Source organism: Malaclemys terrapin, chromosome 2 (genome assembly GCF_027887155.1).
Source record: "Malaclemys terrapin pileata isolate rMalTer1 chromosome 2, rMalTer1.hap1, whole genome shotgun sequence".
NCBI lineage: Eukaryota > Metazoa > Chordata > Testudines > Emydidae > Malaclemys > Malaclemys terrapin.
The window spans coordinates 228153091-228176790 of NC_071506.1; the positions used below are offsets into that span (position 1 = coordinate 228153091).

Genomic DNA, 23700 nt, shown 5'->3' on the forward strand with positions numbered 1-23700 from the left:
GTCATATCCCCAGTTATGTGAAGAGACCTACAAAACTTAAGACCAGCTAAGTAGGCAGTTCCATTTGTCTAGTTACCTAACATACATAAATATTTCTAGCATTCCAGAGTTGCTGACAAGCTGAAAATAAATGGTAGTATTTTTCTATTGTTTTAATTAGGGCTGTCAAGCGATTAAAAAAAATTAATCGCGCGATTAAACAATAATATTTTTGGATGTTTTCTATGTTTTCAAATATTGATTTCAATTACAACACAGAATACAAAGTATACAGTGCTCACTTTATTTATTTTTATTACCAATATTTGCACTGTAAAAAAAATAGTATTTTTCAATTCATCTCTTACAAGTACTGTAGTGCAATATCTTTATCATGAAAGTTGAACTTACAAATGTAGAATGATGTACAATAAAAACCTGCATTCAAAAATGAAACAATGTAAAACTTTAGCGCTTACAAGTCCACTCAGTCCTATTTCTTGTTCAGACAAACAAGCTTGTTTACATTTGCAGAAGATAATGGTGCCTGCTTCTTGTTTACAATGTCACCTGAAAGCAAGAACAGGTGTTCTCATGGCACTGTTGTAGCTGGCATCGCAAGATATTTACATGCCAGATGTGATAAAGATTCATATGTCCCTTGATGTTTCAACCACCATTCCAGAGGACATGTGTCCATACTGATGATGGGTTCTGCTCAATAACAATCCAAAGCAGTGCAGACCAATGCATGTTCATTTTCATCATCTGAGTCAGCTGCCACCAGAAGAAGGTTGATTTTCTTTTTTGGTGGTTTGGGTTCTGTAGTTTCTGCATCAGAGTGTTGCTCTTTTAAGACTTCTGAAAGCATGCTTCACACCTCATCCCTCTCAGATTTTGGAAGGCACTTCAGATTCTTAAACCTTGAGTCAAGTGCTGTAGCTATCTTTAGAAATTTCACATTGGTATCTTCTTTGCATTTTGTCAAATTTGCAGTGAAAGTGTTCTTAAAATGAACAGCATGTGCTGGGTCATCATCCAAGACAGCTATAACATGAAATATATGGCAGAATGCGGGTAAAACAGAGCAGGAGACATACAATTCTCCCCCAAGGAGTTCAGTCATAAATTTAATTAATGCATTTTTTTTTAACAAGCGTCATCAGCATGGAAGTATGTCCTCTGGAACGATGGCTGAAGCATGAAGAGGCATATGAATCTTTAGCGCATCTGGCACATAAATATCTTGCAATGCGAGCTACAACAGTGCCATGCGAACACCTGTTCTCACTTTCAGGTGATGTTGTAATTAAGAAGTGGGCAGCCTTATCTCCCATAAATGTAAACAAACTTGTTTCTCTTAGCGATTGGCTGAACAAGAAGTAGGACTGAGTGGACTTGTAGGCTCTAAACTTTTACATTGTTTTGTTTGAGTGCAGTTATGTAACAAAAATACACTTGTAAGTCACACTTTCATGATAGAGATTGCACTACAGTACTTGTACAAGGTGAATTGAAAAATATATCTTTTGTTTATCAGTTTTACAGTGCAAATATTTTTAATCAAAAATATAAAGTGAGCACTGTATACTTTGTATTCTGTGTTGTAATTGAAATAGATATATTTGAAAATGTAGAAACATATCAAAAATATTTAATTTAAATTTGGATTCTATTTGTTAACCGTGCAATTAATCGTGATTTATTTTTTTTGTTAATCGCATGAGTTAAGTGCGATTAATTGACAGGCCTAGTTTTAATTAAATCACAGTGCAGACAATATGGCTTATTTCAATAGCAGACAAATAGATTCTGTTAGTGGGAAATTGACTTTAATATTGGTCAAAAGAGCTGCCAGGTCAAGTAGTTCTTATTGTTTATTTGAAACTCCTGACCATAAGTAGGTTGCGTGTAGGGGTGATATAATAAGGCAGGTGTGCTGTACTTGGATTCCAAGAGGCAATTACTTAAAAAGCACAGCAAACATGAAGTATAATAGCTAGTACTTGACAGTGCTATTGTAATGCCAACAGACCCCGGTCCTTGGCGGGCAGGATTGAACCAGGGACTTATGGAGCTCAGTGCATGAGCCTCTACAGCATGAGCTAAAAGCCAACTGGCTGTTAGCTACGGCTGTAGAGCAGACTCATTTTCTCTCTCTAAGTGGTCTTGGTGCCACTAGATAGGACCGAACACCACACCCAGCAGGTGTGTGGGTTACACTATGCAAGCACAAACGAATTAATCCTCACAGTACCCATGTAAGTAAATAAGATGCTTTGTCCACAGGGAAACAGAGAAACATTGAATCTGGGTAAGTGACTTTCCCAAGGCCACACATTGATTCAGTGGCACATCCAGATTATAGTTTAGGAGCTCCTGACTCTCCATTCTGTGGTCTATCCTCTAGCTAGGCCAGGCCTCCTCTACAAAAGCACAAAACCAAGCAAACCCTGAACCCAGCTATTACTCAGTTATTTCCCCCCCCCTTCTCCGGGGTGAAGTGAATGGGTTTTGCTTATTTGACAAAGTAGTAGCTGTGATCCTGTGAATGGAGCTAGAAGCTGGGATGCCAGGAACACCTGAGTTTTAGGGCTTGTCTACACTTAATGCTGCGGCTGTGCTGCTGTAATGCTTAGTGAAGACGCTACCTATGCCAATGGGAGAGCGTCTCCTGTTGGCATAGGTACCCCATCTCCCCAAGAGGTGGTAGCTATGTCGAGGGGAGAAGCCCTCCTGTTGACACAGCACTGTCTACACCAAGGGTTAGGTCAGTATAACTGTCGCTCAGGGGTGTGGATTTTCCACATCTCTGAGCGACGTAGTTCTACTGATTATAAGTTTGTAGTGTAGACTAGGGCTTAGTTGTGACTCTGCTGCTGACTTGCAGTGTAACTCTGGGCAGCCTCTTTGCCTCAGTTTCACTATTGATGAAATGGGGATAATAATACAGACCTGCCTAGCACACAAAGATATAGTACAGATTAGTTAGACAATGCCTGTACATTGTTTTGAAAAAGAAGTGCTAAGTGTTTGTTTTGTTAAATATTTTGAATATGAAAACTTAAAATGACTATTAACAGAAACATATCTTGACTCACACTGTTACATTCTATGAGGCATAGTCTTGCTAAGGGCTCTGCCCTCCCTTTCGAATACTTTACATTCTCTATCCTCCTTGTTCTCTTCTCCCCATGGGTGTAGGAAGGGCAGCCTGATGGTGGCCCTGGTTCAGTTTTCTTCCAACATTCATTAATTATCTCCTGGACCATACAAGATTCTAATAGGAGAAACATTCTTTTATCTTTACATAATTTCAAATGAATATCTTTTAGTCTTGAAAACACAAATGCTTTAAACCCTGGGACATGTATAGGTCCTTTCTTCATGTGATTTTATTTATTAACTGAGTCCTGAATGAATACATTTTGCGAAGCCAAAACCTGGCCCCGGGGTCATTCTATACTTCGAAATAAATATGCAAAGAAGACAGAAAGGAAGAACCTTGTTAAAATTTTACTATCTGGGCACTGTGCAGTTAATTTGCATACTCTTATCCAAGTGGTTAAGGGAGATTTTAAACATTAGTTTAGTTTATTTTGATATTGGAAATGCTTTGTGTTTAGCAGGATTTCAAATCGAAAACTATCTTCCCAGGATAAGATATTGTTAGTGTCCTGTCAGTATGATATAGCTTCTGCCTCCACCACTGCCCACTAGTGTTCTGCACAAAATGTACATGTCTTTAATACACACTTACACACACTAGAAACCCATTTCCATATATATGCGTGTAGATGGTCCACTGATGTTAATACCATACATCATATACATGCCCAATATGTATTACACCTTAAAATATCTATGGTTTCAGGGGAAATGAGTATCAGGATTAGAGGATGTCTAAGAGAGAGTTTTGTGTGTATAAACCTGTCTTTTGATGAATTGTTTGTGCTATTTTCTCTCTTTATTCTCTTTTCATTGCAGCTTAGTAAATGTATAGGCAACAAAAACACATCTGGTGAAATAGAAGATTACAGTTATGCATCAGTATTCCTGTAATGTGGCTCCTCACTAATGCCCCTCGGGAGGGTTGCAATGAATATCGGACATTAATTGGTTCAGTACCAGTATGTCTGACCTTGAAGAAATTTAATAGGTCAATTCTTCATGGTGTTTTCTAATACAGAAATCATCTTAGACAGGAAGTTCTTCGGGGCAGGGATTATGTCTTCATATGTGCAGGATCAGAGCCTCTGAGTGCTACCACAAAATAAATATTAAATAATAAGGAAATAAAAGGCTAATCATAAAGCTGCACCTCTGTATGGCATCACGAACATAGTTGCTTTCAGTAAATCTTTCATATCTTGGGATTCTCTATCAGCTGGTAGATGGGGGAGGGGGTTGGAGGGACAGAAGGAGGAGTGAGGAGAGGTACTGAGATGGGGGAGGAGTGGGCAGCTGGCTCCAGGCTGGGAAGGAGGGTCCCAACTGCTTCCAGGCATGCCCATTTCAGCCCTTCCAGGTCCTGCTCCCCATCCTGTTCCTGAGCCCTGCAGTGGCCACTCCAGTTCTTCTGAATCCTGTTCTTGTCTCTGCGCCACCCTCCATATGGTGCAGGAGTTTATTTGGGGATAGAGCCCCCAGAATATTTCCATTGCAGGGGCACTAGCAGTCCCTGCTCTCTCAGCCTCCCAGTTCTTCTGCTCCTGTGATGGATTATGGATACTGTACAGTTGATACATAAGTGCTAGTTTTATTGCTTCAAAAATAGGCTAAAACCTGTGTCTGATTTACTGAACAGTGAGACAAGGTGGGGGAAGTAATATATTTTATTGGACTAATTTCTGTTGGTCAGAGAGACAAACGTTCAAGCTACACAGAGCTCTTCTTGAGGTCTGGGAAAGGTATTCCCAGCATCACAGCAAAATGCAAGAAAAGATATTTGCCCACCTTGTCTCTCTAATATCCTGGGACCGACACGGCTACAACTACACTGCAAACAACAATTACTGAACAGTGTAATGCCAAACCAAATTACCATGAAGCATTTTTGATATTTTTAATACATTGTCAGAGCTGCAGCAGTAGGGTTACCATATTTTAAGTGTCCAAAAAGAGGACACTCCACGGGCCCCTGCCCTGCCCCATCCCCTGGACGCTTTGCCCCCTGCCCCTTCCCCTCCCCTGTTTCCCGCGAACATTTGATTCGCGGGAAGCCTGAAGCAGCAGGCAAGCTGGGGTGGGGGGGTGTGGCTCTGGCCCTGGCGTTTCCTGCCCGGCTTGGCTCGGGCCCCAAGCACGGCCCGGCCCCGGCCCAGCACCCCTGGCTGGCCCCAGCCTGGCCCCTGGCCGAACACCGCCGGCTCCGGCCCCGGTCCTCGGCTCCGCAGCCCCGGCCCCAGCCTGGCCCCCAGCTGAACACAGCCGGCCCCGGTCCCCGCACCGCCGGCTCCAGCCCCGGCCGAGCATCCTGGCCCCCGGCTCTGCACCGCCGGCCCCAGCCCAACCCCCGCCCGAACACCGCCGGCTCCGGCAGCTCCGGCCCCGGCCGAGCGCACCACCGCCCCCGGCCGAGCACTGCCGGGCCCCGGCCGAGCACCGCCGGCCCCGGCGGCTCCGGCCGAGCACTGCCGGCCCCAGCGGCTCCGGCCCCCGGCCGAGCACCGCCGGTCTCTCCCTCCCTATTTTCCCGGACATGTCTGGCTTTTTGGGTTTTCCTCCTAGACGGGGATTTGAGGCCCAAAAAGCCGGACATGTCCGGGAAAATCCGGACGTATGGTAACCCTATGCAGCAGCAGTGGCTGAAATATCTGTTTACATTTACGTTTCCTGCCTCTCTTTGTGCGGCTTCATGCACTTGTGGCAGGGTCTGCCAGGAGAATCTCACTGTGGTCAGAAGCTCTTCATCAGTCACTATGTTTCAATGCACGCTGCTCAGTCAGCAGCAAACCCTCATCTCGAACACTGCACAGTCAGCTTGCTTTAGTTGCTCTGTGCTCATGGATATAGGCTGCGTGAGCAGAAACGGATGATTGTTCAGCTCCCTCCTGTTTAAGGGAACCTAGATGAAGAAAATCAGTGCACTGACCCATAATGTCCAAATCTCAGCTCAGATTTAGCTCAGATTCAAACTATGGATGCTCATGGGGCTTAACTTCCTGTGTTGTCTTGTTTTTATAATTAAAAGGTTGTTGAGAAGGAGGGAAATTTGAATGTAAAATACAAATAGAGGCTTAGAAACATATATATGATCTTTGATCTCACTAGTTTTATTGCCTCTGTTTAAACATACAAGAGTAGTTTTACAGCATGTACATTTTGTTTGAGTAGTAAGTTACCTACTGTTAGAGTGCTGTGAAAGTGTTTGCAATTCTGTGACTATTGTAAGCAGTCTTCCAGTTTATTAATTAAAAAAATAGTGAAACATGCATTCTTCAAATGGAAGATGAATACATCACTGGTATTGTGAATAACCCTCTAATACACTGTGCTAAAAACTGGTAACAAAAGTCACAAAGGGGAACCTTTCTTCATTTCAGCTGTCCAACCAGATGTATTGACCCTGTTTCTTAATTTAAATACTTCAGCAAAGGGAATTCTCCCTCATTTCCAGCTCTGCCTAATATATATAAAAGGCAAGCAAGAGATCTGCCCAGATGCCTGATGCATTATGAAGCTTTGGAGTATAAATTATGGGCAGAAATTGCAGTGTGTAGCAGCTTCCATAGGGAGAAAATGTAGCTCTAATCAGCTCCCTCAATTTTTTTCCAAATCCCATGAGAATTTACCACTTTCTTTTTCTGTTATTCCCTCCTCCCCCTCCAAATTAAAGCAGAATGATGAAGTATCTACTATTGAAGTGAAGGAACAAGACCAAGATGTTCTGGTGCTTAGGAAAGTGTCGTCACATAGCCCTGCCCCCACATCAGGGAGTGCCGAGAATGATTGGAGGTAAGAGTTTTTTCCTTGGGCGCTCAGAGAGAGAGAGAGAGAGAGACAGACACGCACACACAAGCTGACTGCAGAGCTTTCAGCAGCCAGATGGACTCAGTTACCAGCAAGAGAAATAAGATGGCAAGATATTGTAGCATTTAGGGAATGTCTTTGTTATTAACTCTACACTATGGGAAGTTCCAGGCTGAGGATCTTTGACCCTCATTTAGACAGGAAGGATTCTGCTGCCTTTCTAGGCAGGGAGCTTCCCTTGCCTACATTTGATGTGCCTTATTTTAAATATATTGATGAAGAGGATGAGGAGGATGAATGGAGTAGCCGCTCACAGTCTTCAGTTGAGGATGATTCTGTGGACTCTCTGCTTTCTGATAGATATGTGGTGGTATCGGGGACTCCAGAGAAGATTTTGGAGCACCTTCTGAATGACTTGCACCTAGAAGCAGTCCAAGACAAAGAGACAGGTAAGGTACAAATTGGATTCGGTTCCTAAAACATAGCTTTCTGTGTCCTCGGTTACTGTTTGTGATACTGTCTGCATATTTGGCTGACAAGCTGGCGTGTAATAGTGCATATAATGACCTCCGCTGTTAAGGGTTCTAAGTGCTGTATTTAAACTCACATGCTGGATCTGTCAGGTGATATCTTAGCTATGTTTATCAAAAGGAAATCAAATCCAGGCCATTGGGGTTTTGTTTTTTGGTTTTGTTCCCTCTGAAATTCTCACTAGTCCTTGTTGAAAGCCAGCTGACTAATGTCACTGCCTTGGTACCTGATGTCAATATAGGGAGGAAACGTGAGAACCCGACAATAAGAATGTGTTGAACTGAGGCACATAGCCTCTGGGCAGAAGTGTCAACAATTTAATGAAATTATTCAGAAGCTACATGCTTTGCAGCAACTTCTGCTTTTTTCATAAATGGCTTTACATTGTTGCCTACGTTGCACAAGCTGCAGTGTCTATTATACAGTACTTGTGTCTCTTCAACCAGAGACTGTAATTCTTTGTAGCCTGCAGCTATTATATTGATCAGACAACTTGATTCACAGTTTATGTAGCAGTTCAATCTTCTAAGTAAATATAAATTTTGCCACCATCAAAGCATGTTTGGCATATCTGTTGCTTCATAAAAAGTCTTACAAACTTCCGTCAAAGCACAAGATATAGCATATAAGAGAATGTAGTACTTGTGGGTCTTCAACTAGAGACTATAATTTGTTCCAGCCTGGAGCAAATTATTATATTGATCAGGCTACTTGACATGTAGTGTATTTTTCAGCTTGGTCTCCTGGCTAAATGCACAGTTTTCTGTCACCAGAGCTCCTTTGGTAGTTTATCAGGAGTTCCTACAACCTGAAATCTATTTACAGTTTTAGTGAATGTAGTTATGCTGGTGAAGTGTCAGCACAAGATCAACCCTTCAGAGTTTCAAAATGCTGCTGAAGGGCTATGAAATGTAGCTGACTGGAAATGGAATTGATATTTTTTATTGTTCCCAATGGGGTTAAACTGCACATTCTCAATGCTTGTGTATATGCCCCACTACAAATGAGATTACTAAGAATAAACACGTTTAAAAGGATTAAAGTGACAAAAAGTATAAATAACATCTGTGACTCTCATAGGAATTTTAGTGTCCATTCTCAGAACAAGTCAGTAGTTTATTGTTGGACAGAATTTATTTTCTTACCAATGATGCATAATTTACAGAGAATAATCCAAAAGAAATGCAAACTGTCTGATTATGATGTTCCCTGTGCTGCTTCTGTCTGCCTAGAGATTAATATTTTGTGCAGAGAAAGCACCGCTGTCTGACTGTTCTGTTTCCTCAGGTATAATATAATAGTGCTGTGTATAAATGTACTTGTACCAATTCCCAGGCTGAATTACAGAAGTGGTTCATGAAAGGATGTTGCTGGCGGAGTAATTCAGATCAGGGAAAAGTTCACTTATGCATATTAGCATATGTAGATTTGGGGAGATTAGCTGGTCACTCCTATAAACTGCTGTTAGTTTTGTTTATAACCTCGTAATCCTACTGGAGAATGTTGAGGTCTTCAGTAATGTTCTGCATTATTTTTTAAGTACAAACAATTACTGGCTTGTTTAAATCAGATATCTAGTATATCTTGACATTTTATTATGTCTGTTTTACCTCCCTGCTTATTTTTTCCCATGGGGGTCCCAGCTCAGCTGCTCTGGCTTGACTGGCTGTAAGGAGATGATGATGTATCCTTTTAGGTAGAATGTCTCAGCTCTGCAGTGTGGTCAGTAGAAGCTGGGTACTGTTCAGAAAACAAGAATTTAGAGTCTGATGATGGATTCAGATTTCCATAAAAACAATGAAATGGCTGGCCCTAAACATTACCAGTTGACCTGCAGTTACATGACACCTGTGCTGCTATTGTTTTCCTTTTAATTGTACAGTAATATGGGGCTTATCTTTAAAAAATTGACTTTATGTGCTACATTTTCAAATGAAGGCACAATGGAGTCACCTGTCAAAATTCATGTAAGTCCATTGTAGAACCACTTATTTCCTCCACAGAGAGGATAAGAGCCTACTATTGCTATCAGCTAACAGTCCTTTACATAGAAATACTTTCAGTTGATATTTTGAGAGACTTTGGAAACTTCCCCCAAAACTCTGTGGGGGAACTTGGTAAAGTAAAAGAGCAAAATAAATGACAATTTAGTTTTTATTTTCATGTTCATAGGGAGGAATAAGAGTTTAGCAGAGTTAACATGCAGTAGAGCATGTAATATAATAATGTTTTTAGTTGTTGAGAAAGATAAGCTCCAGTATTAATGCCCTCTAACCCTAAAAACCCACTAATTTCCTTCACTTATATAGATTGTGAATGTATGTTTTCTGATCTCTAAAAGCTGGAGAGAAGAAAATTAAATATTGTAACAGAATTTTTTAAAAAATAGACTGTAATAGAATATGTTACAATAGCCAACATGAGTTGTTTGCAAATAAATTTCAATGCTAGGCTCAAGGTTAAAATTTTACAGGACCTTTAGCTAGTAAAGTACTGGTGGTTTTTAAGTTATTGGGTCAGCCGAAGCTACAGAATTAATAGAATAATCTACTTGAGGGGATTTAAACTGAATAAAGCTAGCTAGTTTCACAGACAAGACAATTGCAGGGAGAATATTCCCCCACCCCAGTCACAGAAGTCTACTTGGTACTGCTAGAGAAAAGGAAGAAATATAGGAAGCCAAAGAAATGTTTTTTTCTTTTTTCTTTAAAATGTTTAATTTTTCCATCTGAAGCTCTTACACCACCAGTGATCTATTACAGAAGGGGCTCAGTCCTGTGTTCCTTGAGTTTCCATAACTCCCATTGATGTCTGTGGGAGTTTGGGGTGGGCAAGGAAAGCATGATTGGGGACCATAATGACTAAACACAAGTTATTGTAGTTTGTATAACTAAATGGTAACCTTGCATTAAACGTGCATTACTGCTACCGTGTCACCTTCATATATACTTTAGTAGTGCAGCTCACCTGTTAATATCCTGATGTTATAAATTTGATGGTATAGCATAATTACTGCACCTGATGAAGTTTGAGTGACGGGGTAGTGCAAAACTGCCACACAAAAAATTGTGCAAAGTACAATGTACCATGACATTCAAAAGGAAATGCACTGGTTCTGGAGTCTAGAACAGGGGTGGGCAAACTATGGCCTGGGGGTCACATCTGGCCCTTCAGAGTTTTAACCTGGCCCTCGAGGTCCTACTGGGGAGCGGAGTCGGGGGCTTGCCCTGCTCCGGCACTCCAGCCGGGGAGCAGGGTCGGGGGCTTGCCCCACTCTGTGTGTGCTGTGGCTTCTGGAAACAACGGCACATTCCCTCTCCAGCTCCTACATGTACGGGTAGCCAGGGGGCGCTGCACGCTGTCCCTGCCCCAACCGCTGCCCCTGCACCTCCCATTGGCTGGGAACCAAGGCCAATGGGAGTTGCAGGGACGGTGCCTGTGGACGGGGCAGTGCACAGAGCTGCCTGGCTCCATCTCCGTGTAGGAGCCAGAGTGGGGACATGCCGCTGCTTCCAGGAGCTGCTTGAGGTAAATGCCGCCTGGAGTCTGCACCCCTGGCCCCCTCCCATGCCCCAATCCCCTGCTGCAGCCCTGATCTCCCTTCTGCCCTCCGAACCCCTCAGTTCTAGCCTGGAGCACCCTCCTGCACCCGCAACCCCTCATACACAGACCCACCCCAGAGCCTGCACCCCTGGCCGGAGCCCTCACTCCCCTCCCTGCACCCCAAACTCCTGCCCCACCCTGGAGCCCCCTTCTACACCCTGAACTCCTCATTTCTGGCCCCACCCCAGAGCCTGCACCCCCAGCCGAAGCCCTCACCCCCTCCCGCACCACAACCCCCAATTTTGTGAGCATTCATGGCCTGCCATACAATTTCCATACCCAGATGTGGCCCTCGAGCCAAAAAGTTTGCCCACCCCGGTGTAGAAGTAAAACCCACCGTGCAAACTAAATTTCCATAGTATGGACCCAATTGTCCAATCTGCTTGTGTGCCAGAAAGGATAAAATCCTTTATGGATCTGGGCAGGTGGTAGGGAGGGAAAGGCTTAGAAGAGGGCAGTGCCACCTCCACAGCATCATTTACTTGTTTCCCCTGGGCCTGCTGAAGCTGCTCCAACAGGATCCCTGCAAGGACTGGGCTCTTTCTGGGATATAGGCCCAAGATCAGAGGGCCAGCATTAGGAGAACTGCTGTTCCACCCTACCTTGTCTCCACCGTACCTCACCCCAAATCCATGGATCTTACTTGCTGTTTTACTCCATACTGTGGCTCCCTGTGGGGAGTTCTGGGGCAGTGGCTGATGATGGAATAAGCCATGCTACCAAGGAGTTGGAGAGAACTGAGAGTGATTGTAGGGGTTCAAACCTCCTTCTCCTTTCCTAGGAGTAGAAGACAAACCCCAATCCCTTTGATGGAAAAGTGGAGAGGAAACTGTGTTTCCTGCCAATTGTGTCAGAGTTGCTTAGTTGGGAGATGATAGGCCCCCTGTACTTGGGACTTCTGAGAGTCAGATTTGCCACAGAAGAAAAGCAACCTACAATATGTCATTAGGCAATAATAGTACATCATTCCTATTCTCCCCTCAATTTTTCCCCATTGTAATGAATTCCTTTATCCATATTAATTGCCACCTCTTGCCCTGTTAAGAGGGCAATTGCAGCCTTCAGAAGGGTCAGTTCTATAGTTGTGTGTTTGTGTTTGTTTATGCCTAGCTGCAGTATTATTGTAAATGGCTCACAAAAACACTGCATAGACTATTTAAAACGTTAGCCCTTAGTCATCCCGTGCTTTGCTGTACATTGGGCTACCCACATTTGTCATCCTTGCCTATCAACTGCCCTTCTCGCTAAATCTTCCCATTTCATTTTGAGGTGCTTGATGTCATTCAGAACTGTTCATGTCCATGTTTTTCCTCTTTTTCTTCTTGCGTTTTCTGGTTTCCATTCCAGGGCGGTATTTGGTAAGCATTCTTTTTCCATTCTCCGCACATGTCCCAGCCATTGATGTCTTCTTTTGTAGATTATTTGTGAGAGGGTGTCTTGTCCAGTAATTTTTCTGACTTCTTCATTCATCTTCCTATCTCTCTGTGTTGTTCCCAATATTCTTCTCAGACATTTGTGATAGAATGCATTCAGCTTTTGCGTATCTTTCTTGGTCAGTTGCCATGTCTCACTGCTATATGTGATGGTGATAACAATTGTTTTGTACACGTTCAGTTTTGTCTTGAGGGAGGCGTTTTTGAGTTGCCAGATGTTTGTCTTCCAAATGCAGCGTTTGCCTTCCTGATTCTTCTTCTTCTTATTATTATTTCCTCAGAACTGGTAAGATCAAATAGATACAAGGTTTACAATCTAATCAATATGCCATGCCACTTACCTTTCCAAAAAGTAAACTCAGATAGTTTTTTTTAAATAGGCCCATAGCACTCCTTAGTTTAAGGGTTTAGGACTTTCCCTAGACACAAGACAGTGGAGCAAAGATATAAGTTGCAGTTTTGCACAATCTTTGGACCTCTCGGATTCTTCCTGAAATGTAATATATGGAGCTAAAAGCTCAAATATATCAGTAGGATAAAGTCCATTTATGGCTTTGAAAAATTACAATGAAGGATTTGGATTTAGTTCATACACCAGCTGCTGGTTCAGAGGGGCAAAGTGGTGGATAGGCAGATTCTGTTCTGCTACCCCCAGCTTAATTCTCATGGCCACATTCTACACTAGCTGCAGGCCACAGATCAGCCCCTTATAGAGCCCTATATGCAGCGCATTGCAGTAATACACACAGACAGGCATTATATTTCCTGTTCAGTAGAGCTGGTTTGGACATTTTTGACTAAATGAAATTTCAGCTAAATATTCTCTTTCAATAATATATTCCAATATGGAATGAAAACAAATGTCAAAACCTCAGAAGTGGCCACAAAATGGAACTGTTCTCCTCTGGGGGGGGCTCTACTGATGAATGCAAGGAAGAACCACCAAATACACCTCTACCCTGATATAACGCGACCCGATATAACATGATTTCGGATATAACGCGGCAAAGCAGCACTCCAGGGGGGAGGGGCTGCACGCTCCAGTGGATCAAAGCAAGTTCGATATAATGTGGTTTCACCTATAATGTGGTAAGATTTTTTGGCTCCCGAGGACAGTGTTATATCGGGGTAGAGGTGTATTGGGCCTTAAGAAAGTAAAACAAAAATATATGGCCAAACTCTGAGGTAAATCAGAAGTGTACATTTTACCTTCTGTGTGCCCCTTGAGGCCTGGTTCTCCTCTCACTGGATCAGTGTAAAACCTGTGTGAGAGGGGTTTGAGGCTCTCTGTACTTTCTTATATTCCCTTAATCCTTTTCCTCCCACTTATTGTTATGTAATTTACAATTCCTTATACTTAGGTCTGGATTTTGCTCCTAAACCAATAACGATGCATTACATATCACATTACACATCCATAATACATACAGTGGATTTAATGCTATCAGTCCTACTTGGGAAAACATATAGTTGCCCCTTTCTTGACTAACAGCAGATTCTGTGGCCTTGCAACTCAGTTTGCTGTTAGAGCTGAAACTGGGAGACACAGCAGAGTAATTCTTGGTACAATTCTTTTATGTGCAGAATGTACACAAGTCTTGTTCCTTGAATGGAAGAGGTCACAAACAACACACTGACAATTCCCTCTTTTAGTGTCCTCAGCCAATCTTTGCACCACTGCACTTTACCAAGAGGCAGCTCTCTTGGGCCCAGGGCCGGCTCCAGGGTTTTGGCCACCCCAAGTAGCCAAAAAAAAGCCGTGATCGTGATCTGCGGCTGCAATTTGGAGGGAGGTCCTTCGCTCCGAGTGGGAGTAGGGACCATCCGCCGAATTGCCTCTGAATAGCTGGACATGCCGCCCCCTCCGGAGTGGCCGCCCCAAGCACCTGCTTGCCAGGCTGGTGCCTGGAGCCGGCCCTGCATGGGCCTCTGTTGTCTTTGACTCTCCCTCCAATCTAACTGCTAAAACAGTGTTTCTTTCCTGCCTTATCCTCTGCGCTTTTTACCTGAGAAACCACCTGTCTGAAGCTATTCACCCAGGAGTGCATGGTCTTGAAAAGCAAAGCCTGCTCATCAGTTCTCCTTTTGTGTTGCTCCTGTACAACGCAAAGGAACCCTAGGAAGGTTGATGGCCCATTGAGACAAAAGAGGGTGAGTGTACATTGACTCATAGAACATGCATGACTTTAGCACCTTTTGCCGTGGCTATTTAGTAGGAAGTCATTTCATATAAAAGAACATAGAGCTTCTTCCTAAGGCCTCCCTGTAATGTTATATAACTTGAGAATTGTGCCTTCTTAGAGGTTAATTAGAAAATAAGTTTGTGATTGTGGGAGAGTGGGGAGTTGGAGTTACATAAGTATGCTGAAAACACACAAAACTATATCATGAAATACTGAATGTTGCTTTCAGAGAATACAGCCCATGCACTGTACTCAGGGAATTCCAATGTTTCCAGTGTAGTCTGGGTTCAGAGTTGCTATAGTACAATGATTTTTTTGTGAGATTAGAGTTTTCTGAGAAATGAAAAAGAGCACATTCATTACCCACCCACAGCATGTGAAGGAAGGACTCACTCACAGAATAAGGATCTGCATTAAGTTCATTAAAAACCTGAAACAAGTCTGTTCTACAAAGATTTTCTATAAACTAAATTTTCTCCCCTGCTATTAATGCTCTCCACCCTTTCCTCAGCAATTCCTCATAAGGAGGCCACAGTTCGAACAGTTTTGTGCTATGCAGAAGCCAGAATCCTCGCCTTTTGTGATTAGGAGCAGCGCTGTTTTTGATTACAGCCAAACTATAATTCACAGTTACGTTAACAGATCTGCATCTTGCAATCTATTATTACTGATCTTTGTGATATCTTTGTGGATACTGTACTGGTGCAATTGCTTTCTTTTCCAGCCCTCACTTTAGCCTTTCTATACTAAGACCTTATGCTGAAACTAACCTAAAAAGAAGTAAAAAACAAAAACAAACCAACAATTTTCCCTCTCTCCTCACAAAACCCCCCACTGCTCACAAATAGTTTGAGATTATTGATTAAAATGGAGTTTTAGGTTAATTCTGTATGTGTAATTTGCAAATGAGTAGTTAGACCTTTTACAGTTTCTTTAGGATCCCCCAAAAGTAACTGCAAAATTTCGAATTGCTCTTCAACACTAAATACCTCTGCTGCAGCACACTCTGAAACAAGTGTACAAATACAGCATTGCCTACAAAAGCCCTACCATGGCTTATGTAAACTAATGCAAGAGAAACAGACTTTAATTTAAAACATCCAGCTTGGACACTGTAGAGTGGTGGCCATAGGGAACCAGTCCTGATCCTCCACCACCTGATTCCAGTGGAAGCAGGGCCGGCTCCAGCATTTCTGCCGCTCCAAGCAAAAAAAAATAAAATAAAAGCCGCGATCGGCGGCAGCAGTTCAATGGCAGATCCTTCGCTCCTAGCGGGAGCGAGGGACCTGCTGCCCCCGAATTGCTGCAGGTGCTGCCCCTCTCCCTTGGCCGCCCCAAGCACCTGCTTGTTAAGCTGGTGCCTGGAGCCGGCCCAAGGTGGAAGCTAGCAAGACCCATTGCTACTTTCTAACTTCCACCTCTAGCATGCACTTCAGAGCTTATACCAGCTGAGCATCAGCTGTAATAGTGCTCAGCTCCGTTGTGCACTGTCCCCTGATATGCCACTTCCTCTCTCTAATTGAGGGGGCAGCTGACATAGGAAGCAGCAACACAAGCAGATATTTCTCCTATGAAGGGGATAATTCTCCTGTGGAATCTCTAGCCAGTTTAAATTGAAATTAGGCAGATGGTACAGACCAGAGAATTCAAACACTGTGTTTAATTTTGGATGGTTCTAATGGGAACACTTTTATGAAACTTCAGATGTTTCTGAAAAAAGGAAATATTTGAGCAAGATGCTGTTGGCCCAGTGCAAAAGCTTTGTGAATTAGAGGGCCATCAGAAACCTACGTATGTTCACAATGCATGCTCTAGGAGCAGAGACTTGATCCTCAAGGGGGCTAAGCACTACTTTAGGGTGCTCAGCATCTCTGAGGAGATTCTATAAGTTGTGCATTTAGGGCCCAGACCTGAACCACTGAAATCAGTATGAGTTTTGCCACTGATTTAAATGAGAGCAGAGTTGAGCTACTTTGACAGCCAGAAATAGTGCCTTTTGAAATCAGGGAGTCCAAAGCATCGCATGCTCAGTGTCACCAACCTTTTTGAATGTTACTAGTTCTAGTAAAAGGAAAGATTTGGAATAACATCAGCTACTGAAACAAAATAAATTGCATATCTCGTTTTTCATTATTTTTTTTTAGACAAGATGGAAAAATAGCTGCTCGACTTGTGATTGTGACAGCAGCTCCAATCGCAGTCAGTGGAGTGTCACTGAAGTCATAAGATGACCTTCTCTCAGTTCAGAAATATCTGTCACATCTTTCCAAAGTAAACTCAGTATCCTGTCTCTGCAGTTAAAAAGTTATGTTAAGGGGGATGAAGCCAGAGAAATTTTGGGGCAAAGTAAATGGTGCAAAAATCAATGTAGACAAGAGGGGCCATTGAGTGATCTCATTTTGATGACTATTAATTACAATAATTTGCTGCTGATTTGCTGCGACAGCATTTTGAACCAAATTGTGATTTTCTTTCGTTTGAACTTGAACCTTGATAGAGCTGCAAATTGCTAAAATTAGAGATGTAAACACCAAGAGGTCACACTGCTCACATGGGGAATGATATGTGGCTTTTTATTGACCTTCTTAACTCTATTTCTTTTTCTTTATGCCCCACCTCCTCCATATTCCATTATCCCTCCTTTTCCTGCCCTTAGAGCCTTTTTCTGAATTCAACAATCAAAGCTGTTCTTTCAGCTCTCCCCATCCTCTTTATTACCTAGCATTTGTGGGTATTTGTTGATCTACTCGCAGAGATCTCTGAAATGGACAGAATAGATAAACAGAAAAATTAAGTAGATAGAAAGACAAATCCTGATGTCTTTTTTGCCCTTTCCAAAATGTGTTTTTAGAGCTCAGTTGCAAACAAAATAATGAAACCTTTGTGCTTGGAAACTGGCACTCCCTCCCACTGATCAATGTAAAGCCTTGTCTGTGTGATTTTGTTTGTTGTTGTGGATGTTGGTACATCACACTGACTACACAGCCATAAACTGGATGCAAAAAACCTGCTCCAAGTAGCATTAGTCAAATCCCTGGTGTGCACTTCATTAACATTCTCCAAGCAACAGTAAGTTTGCAACATTTTAAAAAAATATCCTGGAATAGAATGGAAATCTCTAGCTATGGGCAAATGATAACATTTACAATATTAAACTGACCACTGCTTTACCTCATCTCCGCACCTAAACCCTGCTGTCTCTAAAGATAACTACATAATAGGCAGTTAGAGAAATTCTGACTTCCTATTTGAGTATATACCAGCAAGAGATCTGCAGTATTGATAGGTAACAATTTGAGTACCTCAAAACTCCGCAGAACCCACCTGTTTTCTAATAAGTTAAAATACCTCCATTGTCATGCCTCTTTCTGCTTCAGTTATTAACAAAGAACTCTTTTTCTGAAGGGGGCCTGGGTGATTCCTGGAACTGGTAACTAGATACATAGCCTTTTTCTTATAGGTCATTGGTTCAATTTGTGATTGTTAGTGTTAGTTCATGACCATTTGATGGCCCATGTGAAATGAATTCATGGAGGCAGGTGTCCATGTCAAACTACCATCTCACTGGGCAGTAAATACATCCATCTTGTAATTCTCAGTACAAAAGGACTGACTGACCATGGAGACTGCCCCTTTACCCCAACCGCTAGAGCTTGTCCTCCAGAACAGGGCAGAGATACATTGCTAGGGGCAGAGTCATATGGTTTCTACCCATGCTGTCCTTGTGATTTCTCGGATTCCAGTCTCTACACCTGTAAATAAGACACTTTTCACAAAGTGGCACTTTCTACATTGCTATTGTATTGAATTTTGGGAACATTGGCTCTAGGATGGAGTGAGGCTATAACTACTTATCTTCCAAAACCACCTGTAGAGCATATGTAAATAACTTTTTAGGGAATGGGGGTGGGAGGTTCACTTTGTGAGGATATAGCTCTTTTTAGCACCAGAGAGTGTTATATCTGCATATCAAGCTAAGATTAGTGTCCCTTAATTAATCTGCACTTACATAGCAATCTGTCATATTTAAGGAGTTCTGTTGAAAGCCAGTTATTTAAAAAGGAGTCTTAGGGCTTGTCTCCACAAACTTTTAGTTTGTGGCAAGCTGGGGTGTGAATTTATTTTGTAATAGCCAATTGTCGGTGTGGACCCTGCTGACATGCATTAACAGTCCCTTTGTGCACTTTGATCTGCCCCTCTTTGAAGGGAGTAGATCAAAGAACAGTAAGGAACTATTAGTGTGCATTAGCAGGATTCACGTGGACAGTTGGTCAGCAGCAGGCTCGTGCAGGGTAAATTCGCACCCTAGCTTGCCCTGAACTAAATGTTTGCGTAGACAAGCCCTGAAAGTGCACAAGTCTAATGCTTCCTTCTGTGAGAGAGAAGCAACTGCAAATTTCAACTTGGGGAATTTCCTATAAAGTCTTGGCAGGGGAATGCAGTTTTTCCTCGCTGCTGCTGTTGTTAACCATCCTCCTAACCACTAGATACTCCAAGGTAAGCAGGAGACAAGAGGCTTCTTCGTGGACATCCCATGTCTCTGCCCTTCTTGCTGACTTGTGTTGACTCCCAGGAAACATGGCTACGGTAGAAGGCATATGCTTTCAGGGGCTCCCCCTGCCATGGCTTCTCCCAGAATCCCGGTGGTGGGAAGAGGGGCAGGCTATATCACCGAGAGAAAAAGCAGCACAACTTAATAAAGCCTCAGGCTGTAATGACTCTGTTTTCCTCCGTGGGAATATGGAGAAACCCAGCCAGTTTCCCTATTCCATGCCTTCTCCAGCTCTATGGTGCTGGAATCCTTTGGAGCCCTGTAGAGAGGTTTCCACAGGTTTGGGGGAAGTATCATGTACAGAGATGGAGGGAGGTCCTGGGCCCTTTATTTAAAAATCTCTTGCTGAGAGGATTGGAGATATGTACAGAGAAGTAATTATATCTTTATCCTCTATTTTTCCTCCTTGCTGACAAGACGTTTAGAAAGATTCAATGTGGTATCTTCTAATCACTGAATCTAATTACAAAGAGGAATAAATCACTAATAACATTTTTAAAGTGTCTGAAAACCAATGACATGTTAATAGTTATGCAAGAAGCTGTCACCTTGGATCTCATGATCCAGAGAAAGATGGTGAGAATTGAGTTCCCACTAGAAGGCACTGACTGTCTTCTCTGATGTGGATCAGTGTAAAGGGCCTTAAAGCAATTGGTGGAACAAATCCCCCAAAAGTACCCCATTTCCTTTTTGAACCCCGCTACCTTAAGGAGTGTCAGGGTGGGTAGGGGAGAGGGGGGGGGGTCCAGCTATTCTTTGCCAGCATAATGGCCCACAGAGAGCCATTACAAACCAGTACAATTTAGAGCAGTCCTGGGACAGAATTTAGAAGGTTGAGATGCATTTTAAAGACATATTTCCCTCCCTACTTGCTCCATTTCCTGTGTCTAGCACAGGTAAAGACGAAGAAACAGGAGAACTGCAATGGGAGGGGCAGGGGGCCATGGCCCTCCCACTTTTTGAAAATGGATGGGCCTAGGCTGTCCACTTGAGGATCCACCCTCCCACCCCCCCATCTTGGCCAGGCCGGCAGCTGGACCGAGGCTGGAGAGCCTGGGTAGCTGTGGGGTGCCATGTTGTGAATCCGCCACCTGCCTGGGATGTGAGGGTCGAGAGTAGTCCTGGCCCATGTCCCTTCCCTGCGTGACTGCCCCACCCTCCAGGGCAGGAGGGTCCGTGGCTCACCACAGCTGCCCGCAGTTCTTATTTGGACCCGGCTCTGGCTGGAGGTGGCGGGGGGGGGCGGTGTCGCAGCCCAGCCATAGTAAGAGCTGCATGGGCTGCGCCATGGACCTTAGGAATATTCCGTCTTGCACTGCTCAAGAAGTGCAAGTTTATTAATTGGTTCACCACTTCATCAATGGAAAGTTTGATTTACCAAACACTGAGCAGATTTACCAAATACTTTAGGCAAACTCACTGGTAAATATAAACAGTAAAACAAGTTTATTGATTACAAAAGATAAATTTTAAGTAATTATAGGTGATAGGCAAAAAGTCAGAGTGGTTGCCAAAATAAAAAATAAAATATAAGCACGCAGTCTAAACTCTCAACCCTATTAGACAGGGCAACATCTAGATTAAGCAATTTTTCTCATCCCGCTGGATATTGCAGTTCATAATACACGTTTCCCCAGGGCCAGCCCTAGACATTGTGGTGCCCTACACAGCCCCCCCAACAGGGGGTTGGGAGGGGCTGGCCCTGGGCCTCGGTGGGGGGAAAGATGAGCCCAAGGTCTGTGGGGGGCAGGGGCAGGCTTTGGAGATGGGGGGGGGGGGAAACTGCTCCCCAGCACAAGCCGGCGGAGTGGAGTGGGCTGGGGCCAGGTCGCTCCACTTTCCGTCACCCGGTGAGTACAGGGTGAGCCCGACCCCTGCTGCAGTCCCCTGCGATGTAGTTCAGGGGAAGGGATGGAGTGGGGGCAGGGTGGGAAGAGGCAGGGTGGGGGTGAAGCAGGGGTGGGGGCTTTGGGGAAGAGGTGGGGTGGGGGCTGTGAGAAAGGGGTGGAGTGAGCACTCAGCCAGCCAGGGGATCAGGCTGGTCGCTGGAGCAGCATGCAGCTGCATAGGGCACCAGGAAATTTGGGGAATTTGGTGCCCAAATTTCCTGGTGCCCTACACAGCTGCATAGTTTCCCTATGGGTAAGGACGGCCCTGGGTTTCCCCCTTGAAACCTGGGCCAGTCTCCTCCGTTGGAGTCTTAAGTCTTCTGAGCATCCTTGTTGCTTGCAGAATTGGTGGGGGGAGGAGCAAAGGCCAAGCATGTGTTCTGTTTTATACCCTTAGTCCATGTGTTTGGAGAACATAAATCCAGGCAGATCTGGTGGGCTGAGTCACAAGGAGAAGCAGTATCCCTGTTTGTCTCCTGTGAGTGAGTCATTGAATTATAACTCCTCTGCTGGACAATGGCTGGTGATGTCCGTTCAGCACCCACCCGGGCACTGGTTACCTCTTCCCTTGTTGTCATCTCTGGAGAGCTAGTATCTGGGCGCTTCCCAAACCCACAGCCTATTTTAGTGAAAACCATACAACACAATTCTTATAATTTAATATGTATTAATTATATACCTATTTAGATGGAACAATGGCTTTCAGCAGATCATAACCTTTCCCATGATACCTCACATGGCATTCTTTATATGTAATATCACAATTATATGTAAATGAGGAATATGCGGCTATAGGGTGCTTCCCCAAGTTATAGAATGTCATAGGGTATTCTTATGAAAACTTTATAGTTATTTAAATAATAGCTGAGTATTTTGATGCCAGCTTCCCAAACTATACTATAGCAGGTTTTTCCTGGGAACATAGGCCCCCAATCCAACAAAGATTTACATACATGCTTAACTTTACACACTATGATAGTGCATAAAGTTAAGCATGTGCATAATTCTTTGCAGGATTGAGGTCCTAGTAGCACATGGGTCTATCATAGTAGAAAGGCTACTTCAAAGACAACTTTTAATAAATTAAAGTGCCCAGGGTGAAATGGCAGAAGCAACAAAGCAAATTTAATGTTGTATTTGGTGAGGAGGGTCCTACCTTTACCCGTTCAAATGACTAATACTGGATTTTTGCAGTCCTTGGATGACAACAGAGTCATTGACAAAGCTTCTTTAGTGTAAGAGAAGGGATAAATCAGCCTAAACTAACCCAAGGTTTATTAAGAACCGCATCCAAAAGGGAAATCCTGATTCAACATTGGTAAACTATGGAAGTCACCAGATGGCCTGCACTTTCTGCAGTGTTTTGTTTTGTATTACTTGGGTGTGTTTCCTGTTGGAAACAAGTAACCCAGTATAGGCAGAACAGCCAAGTCCCATTCAGGACCTCAGAAAGGGCTCGGAGTGCAGGCAGTGTATTGGAAAAGGAAATGGCACAGTGATTGCTGCATTGAATTATCAGCCTGTCTGACCAGTCCTGAACCCCTACTTGTTAGCTTACTTAACTTTCTCAGTGTGTTGCTCAAGGAGTCACCAGGCTGGGAATGTGGAGGAGAGCTTGGAAGAAAGACTTGAACAGCCACAGGAAATCTTGTGGCATGGCAGCCTCATCCTCTACCACGTGGAAATCAGCATGACTGGAGCTTTAATGTCAGAAGAGGCAGATTATGCAACCCTTTTATATGGGTTGCTGTCAGTCAAGGGAGTAAATGTGTGTATGAGAGCTATGCGTACTAGGCAACAAAGTCTGCTATGGCCAAGCATCTCAGAAGCCATGTGAGGAGGAGACCGTGACAATCAAGAGGCAGAATGGTATTCCGGCATTGGCTGTGGCACCTGGAATGCTGTCATTGATGAGGGCCAGACGGTCCAGGCAGCTGATGGCTGCTTTTCTTTGAATGATTTGAGACAAGAGTGGTGGCAAGGATCTGGTGAAGTCCAGGTGCAAGGCAAGAGTGAGAAGCTGCCCTGCACTCACTTTTATGACTTTCATAGAGACAGGCTGGTGAGTAAGGAAGCTGGTTTACCCCCTCTACATGGTGATCAACAAGTGGGGGCAAGCCATCCATCCATGCTGTTATTGCCATTTCTTTATCTCTTCTGCACCACCAGACAGATGGACTGCAGTGGGAAGATAAGAGGGAGCCATATCATTCTTTTGTCTTCTTTCCTGTTGCCCCAGGCCTGGGTGTAATTGGGGGGGTGGGGAGGGAAGGAAGCAGGGGAGGCGTTGCTCTCCCAAACTGGGCAGGCATTGAATTCCCTACACACACGTACACAATCCTGTTGGCCTGACTGGAGCTGCCTGCCCCAAATATTGAAGTCAAATTACACCTTTGGCCCCAGGCAAACCTGGCTTGGTTGGCTTATTATAACCAATCAGTGAAAGGTGGAGATGCACATTGTTTTCTTGCAGTCTTTTGCAACTCTTCTCTTCTGATTAAGTTTCCTCTGTGTTTTGTAACTATGGTAGTATATTTACTTAGTGCATGCTTTAAAAT

At 43.6% G+C, this 23700-nt stretch overlaps 1 protein-coding gene across 5 annotated transcripts in view; it reads left to right on the forward strand.

Moving 5' to 3' along the window:
- Positions 1–23700, forward strand: part of RAPGEF5 (Rap guanine nucleotide exchange factor 5) — a 241355-nt gene that overhangs the window by 142077 nt on the left and 75578 nt on the right. For 3 of the 5 annotated variants that reach the window (XM_054020200.1, XM_054020201.1, XM_054020204.1), the window contains 2 exons: positions 6818–6936; positions 7312–7400. In XM_054020200.1, coding sequence (XP_053876175.1) covers positions 6818–6936; positions 7312–7400 — 208 coding nt within the window. Of the gene's footprint in view, positions 1–6817; positions 6937–7311; positions 7401–13717; positions 14670–23700 lie in introns of those variants that run through there. The other 2 variants (XM_054020202.1, XM_054020203.1) reach the window with 2 other exon arrangements.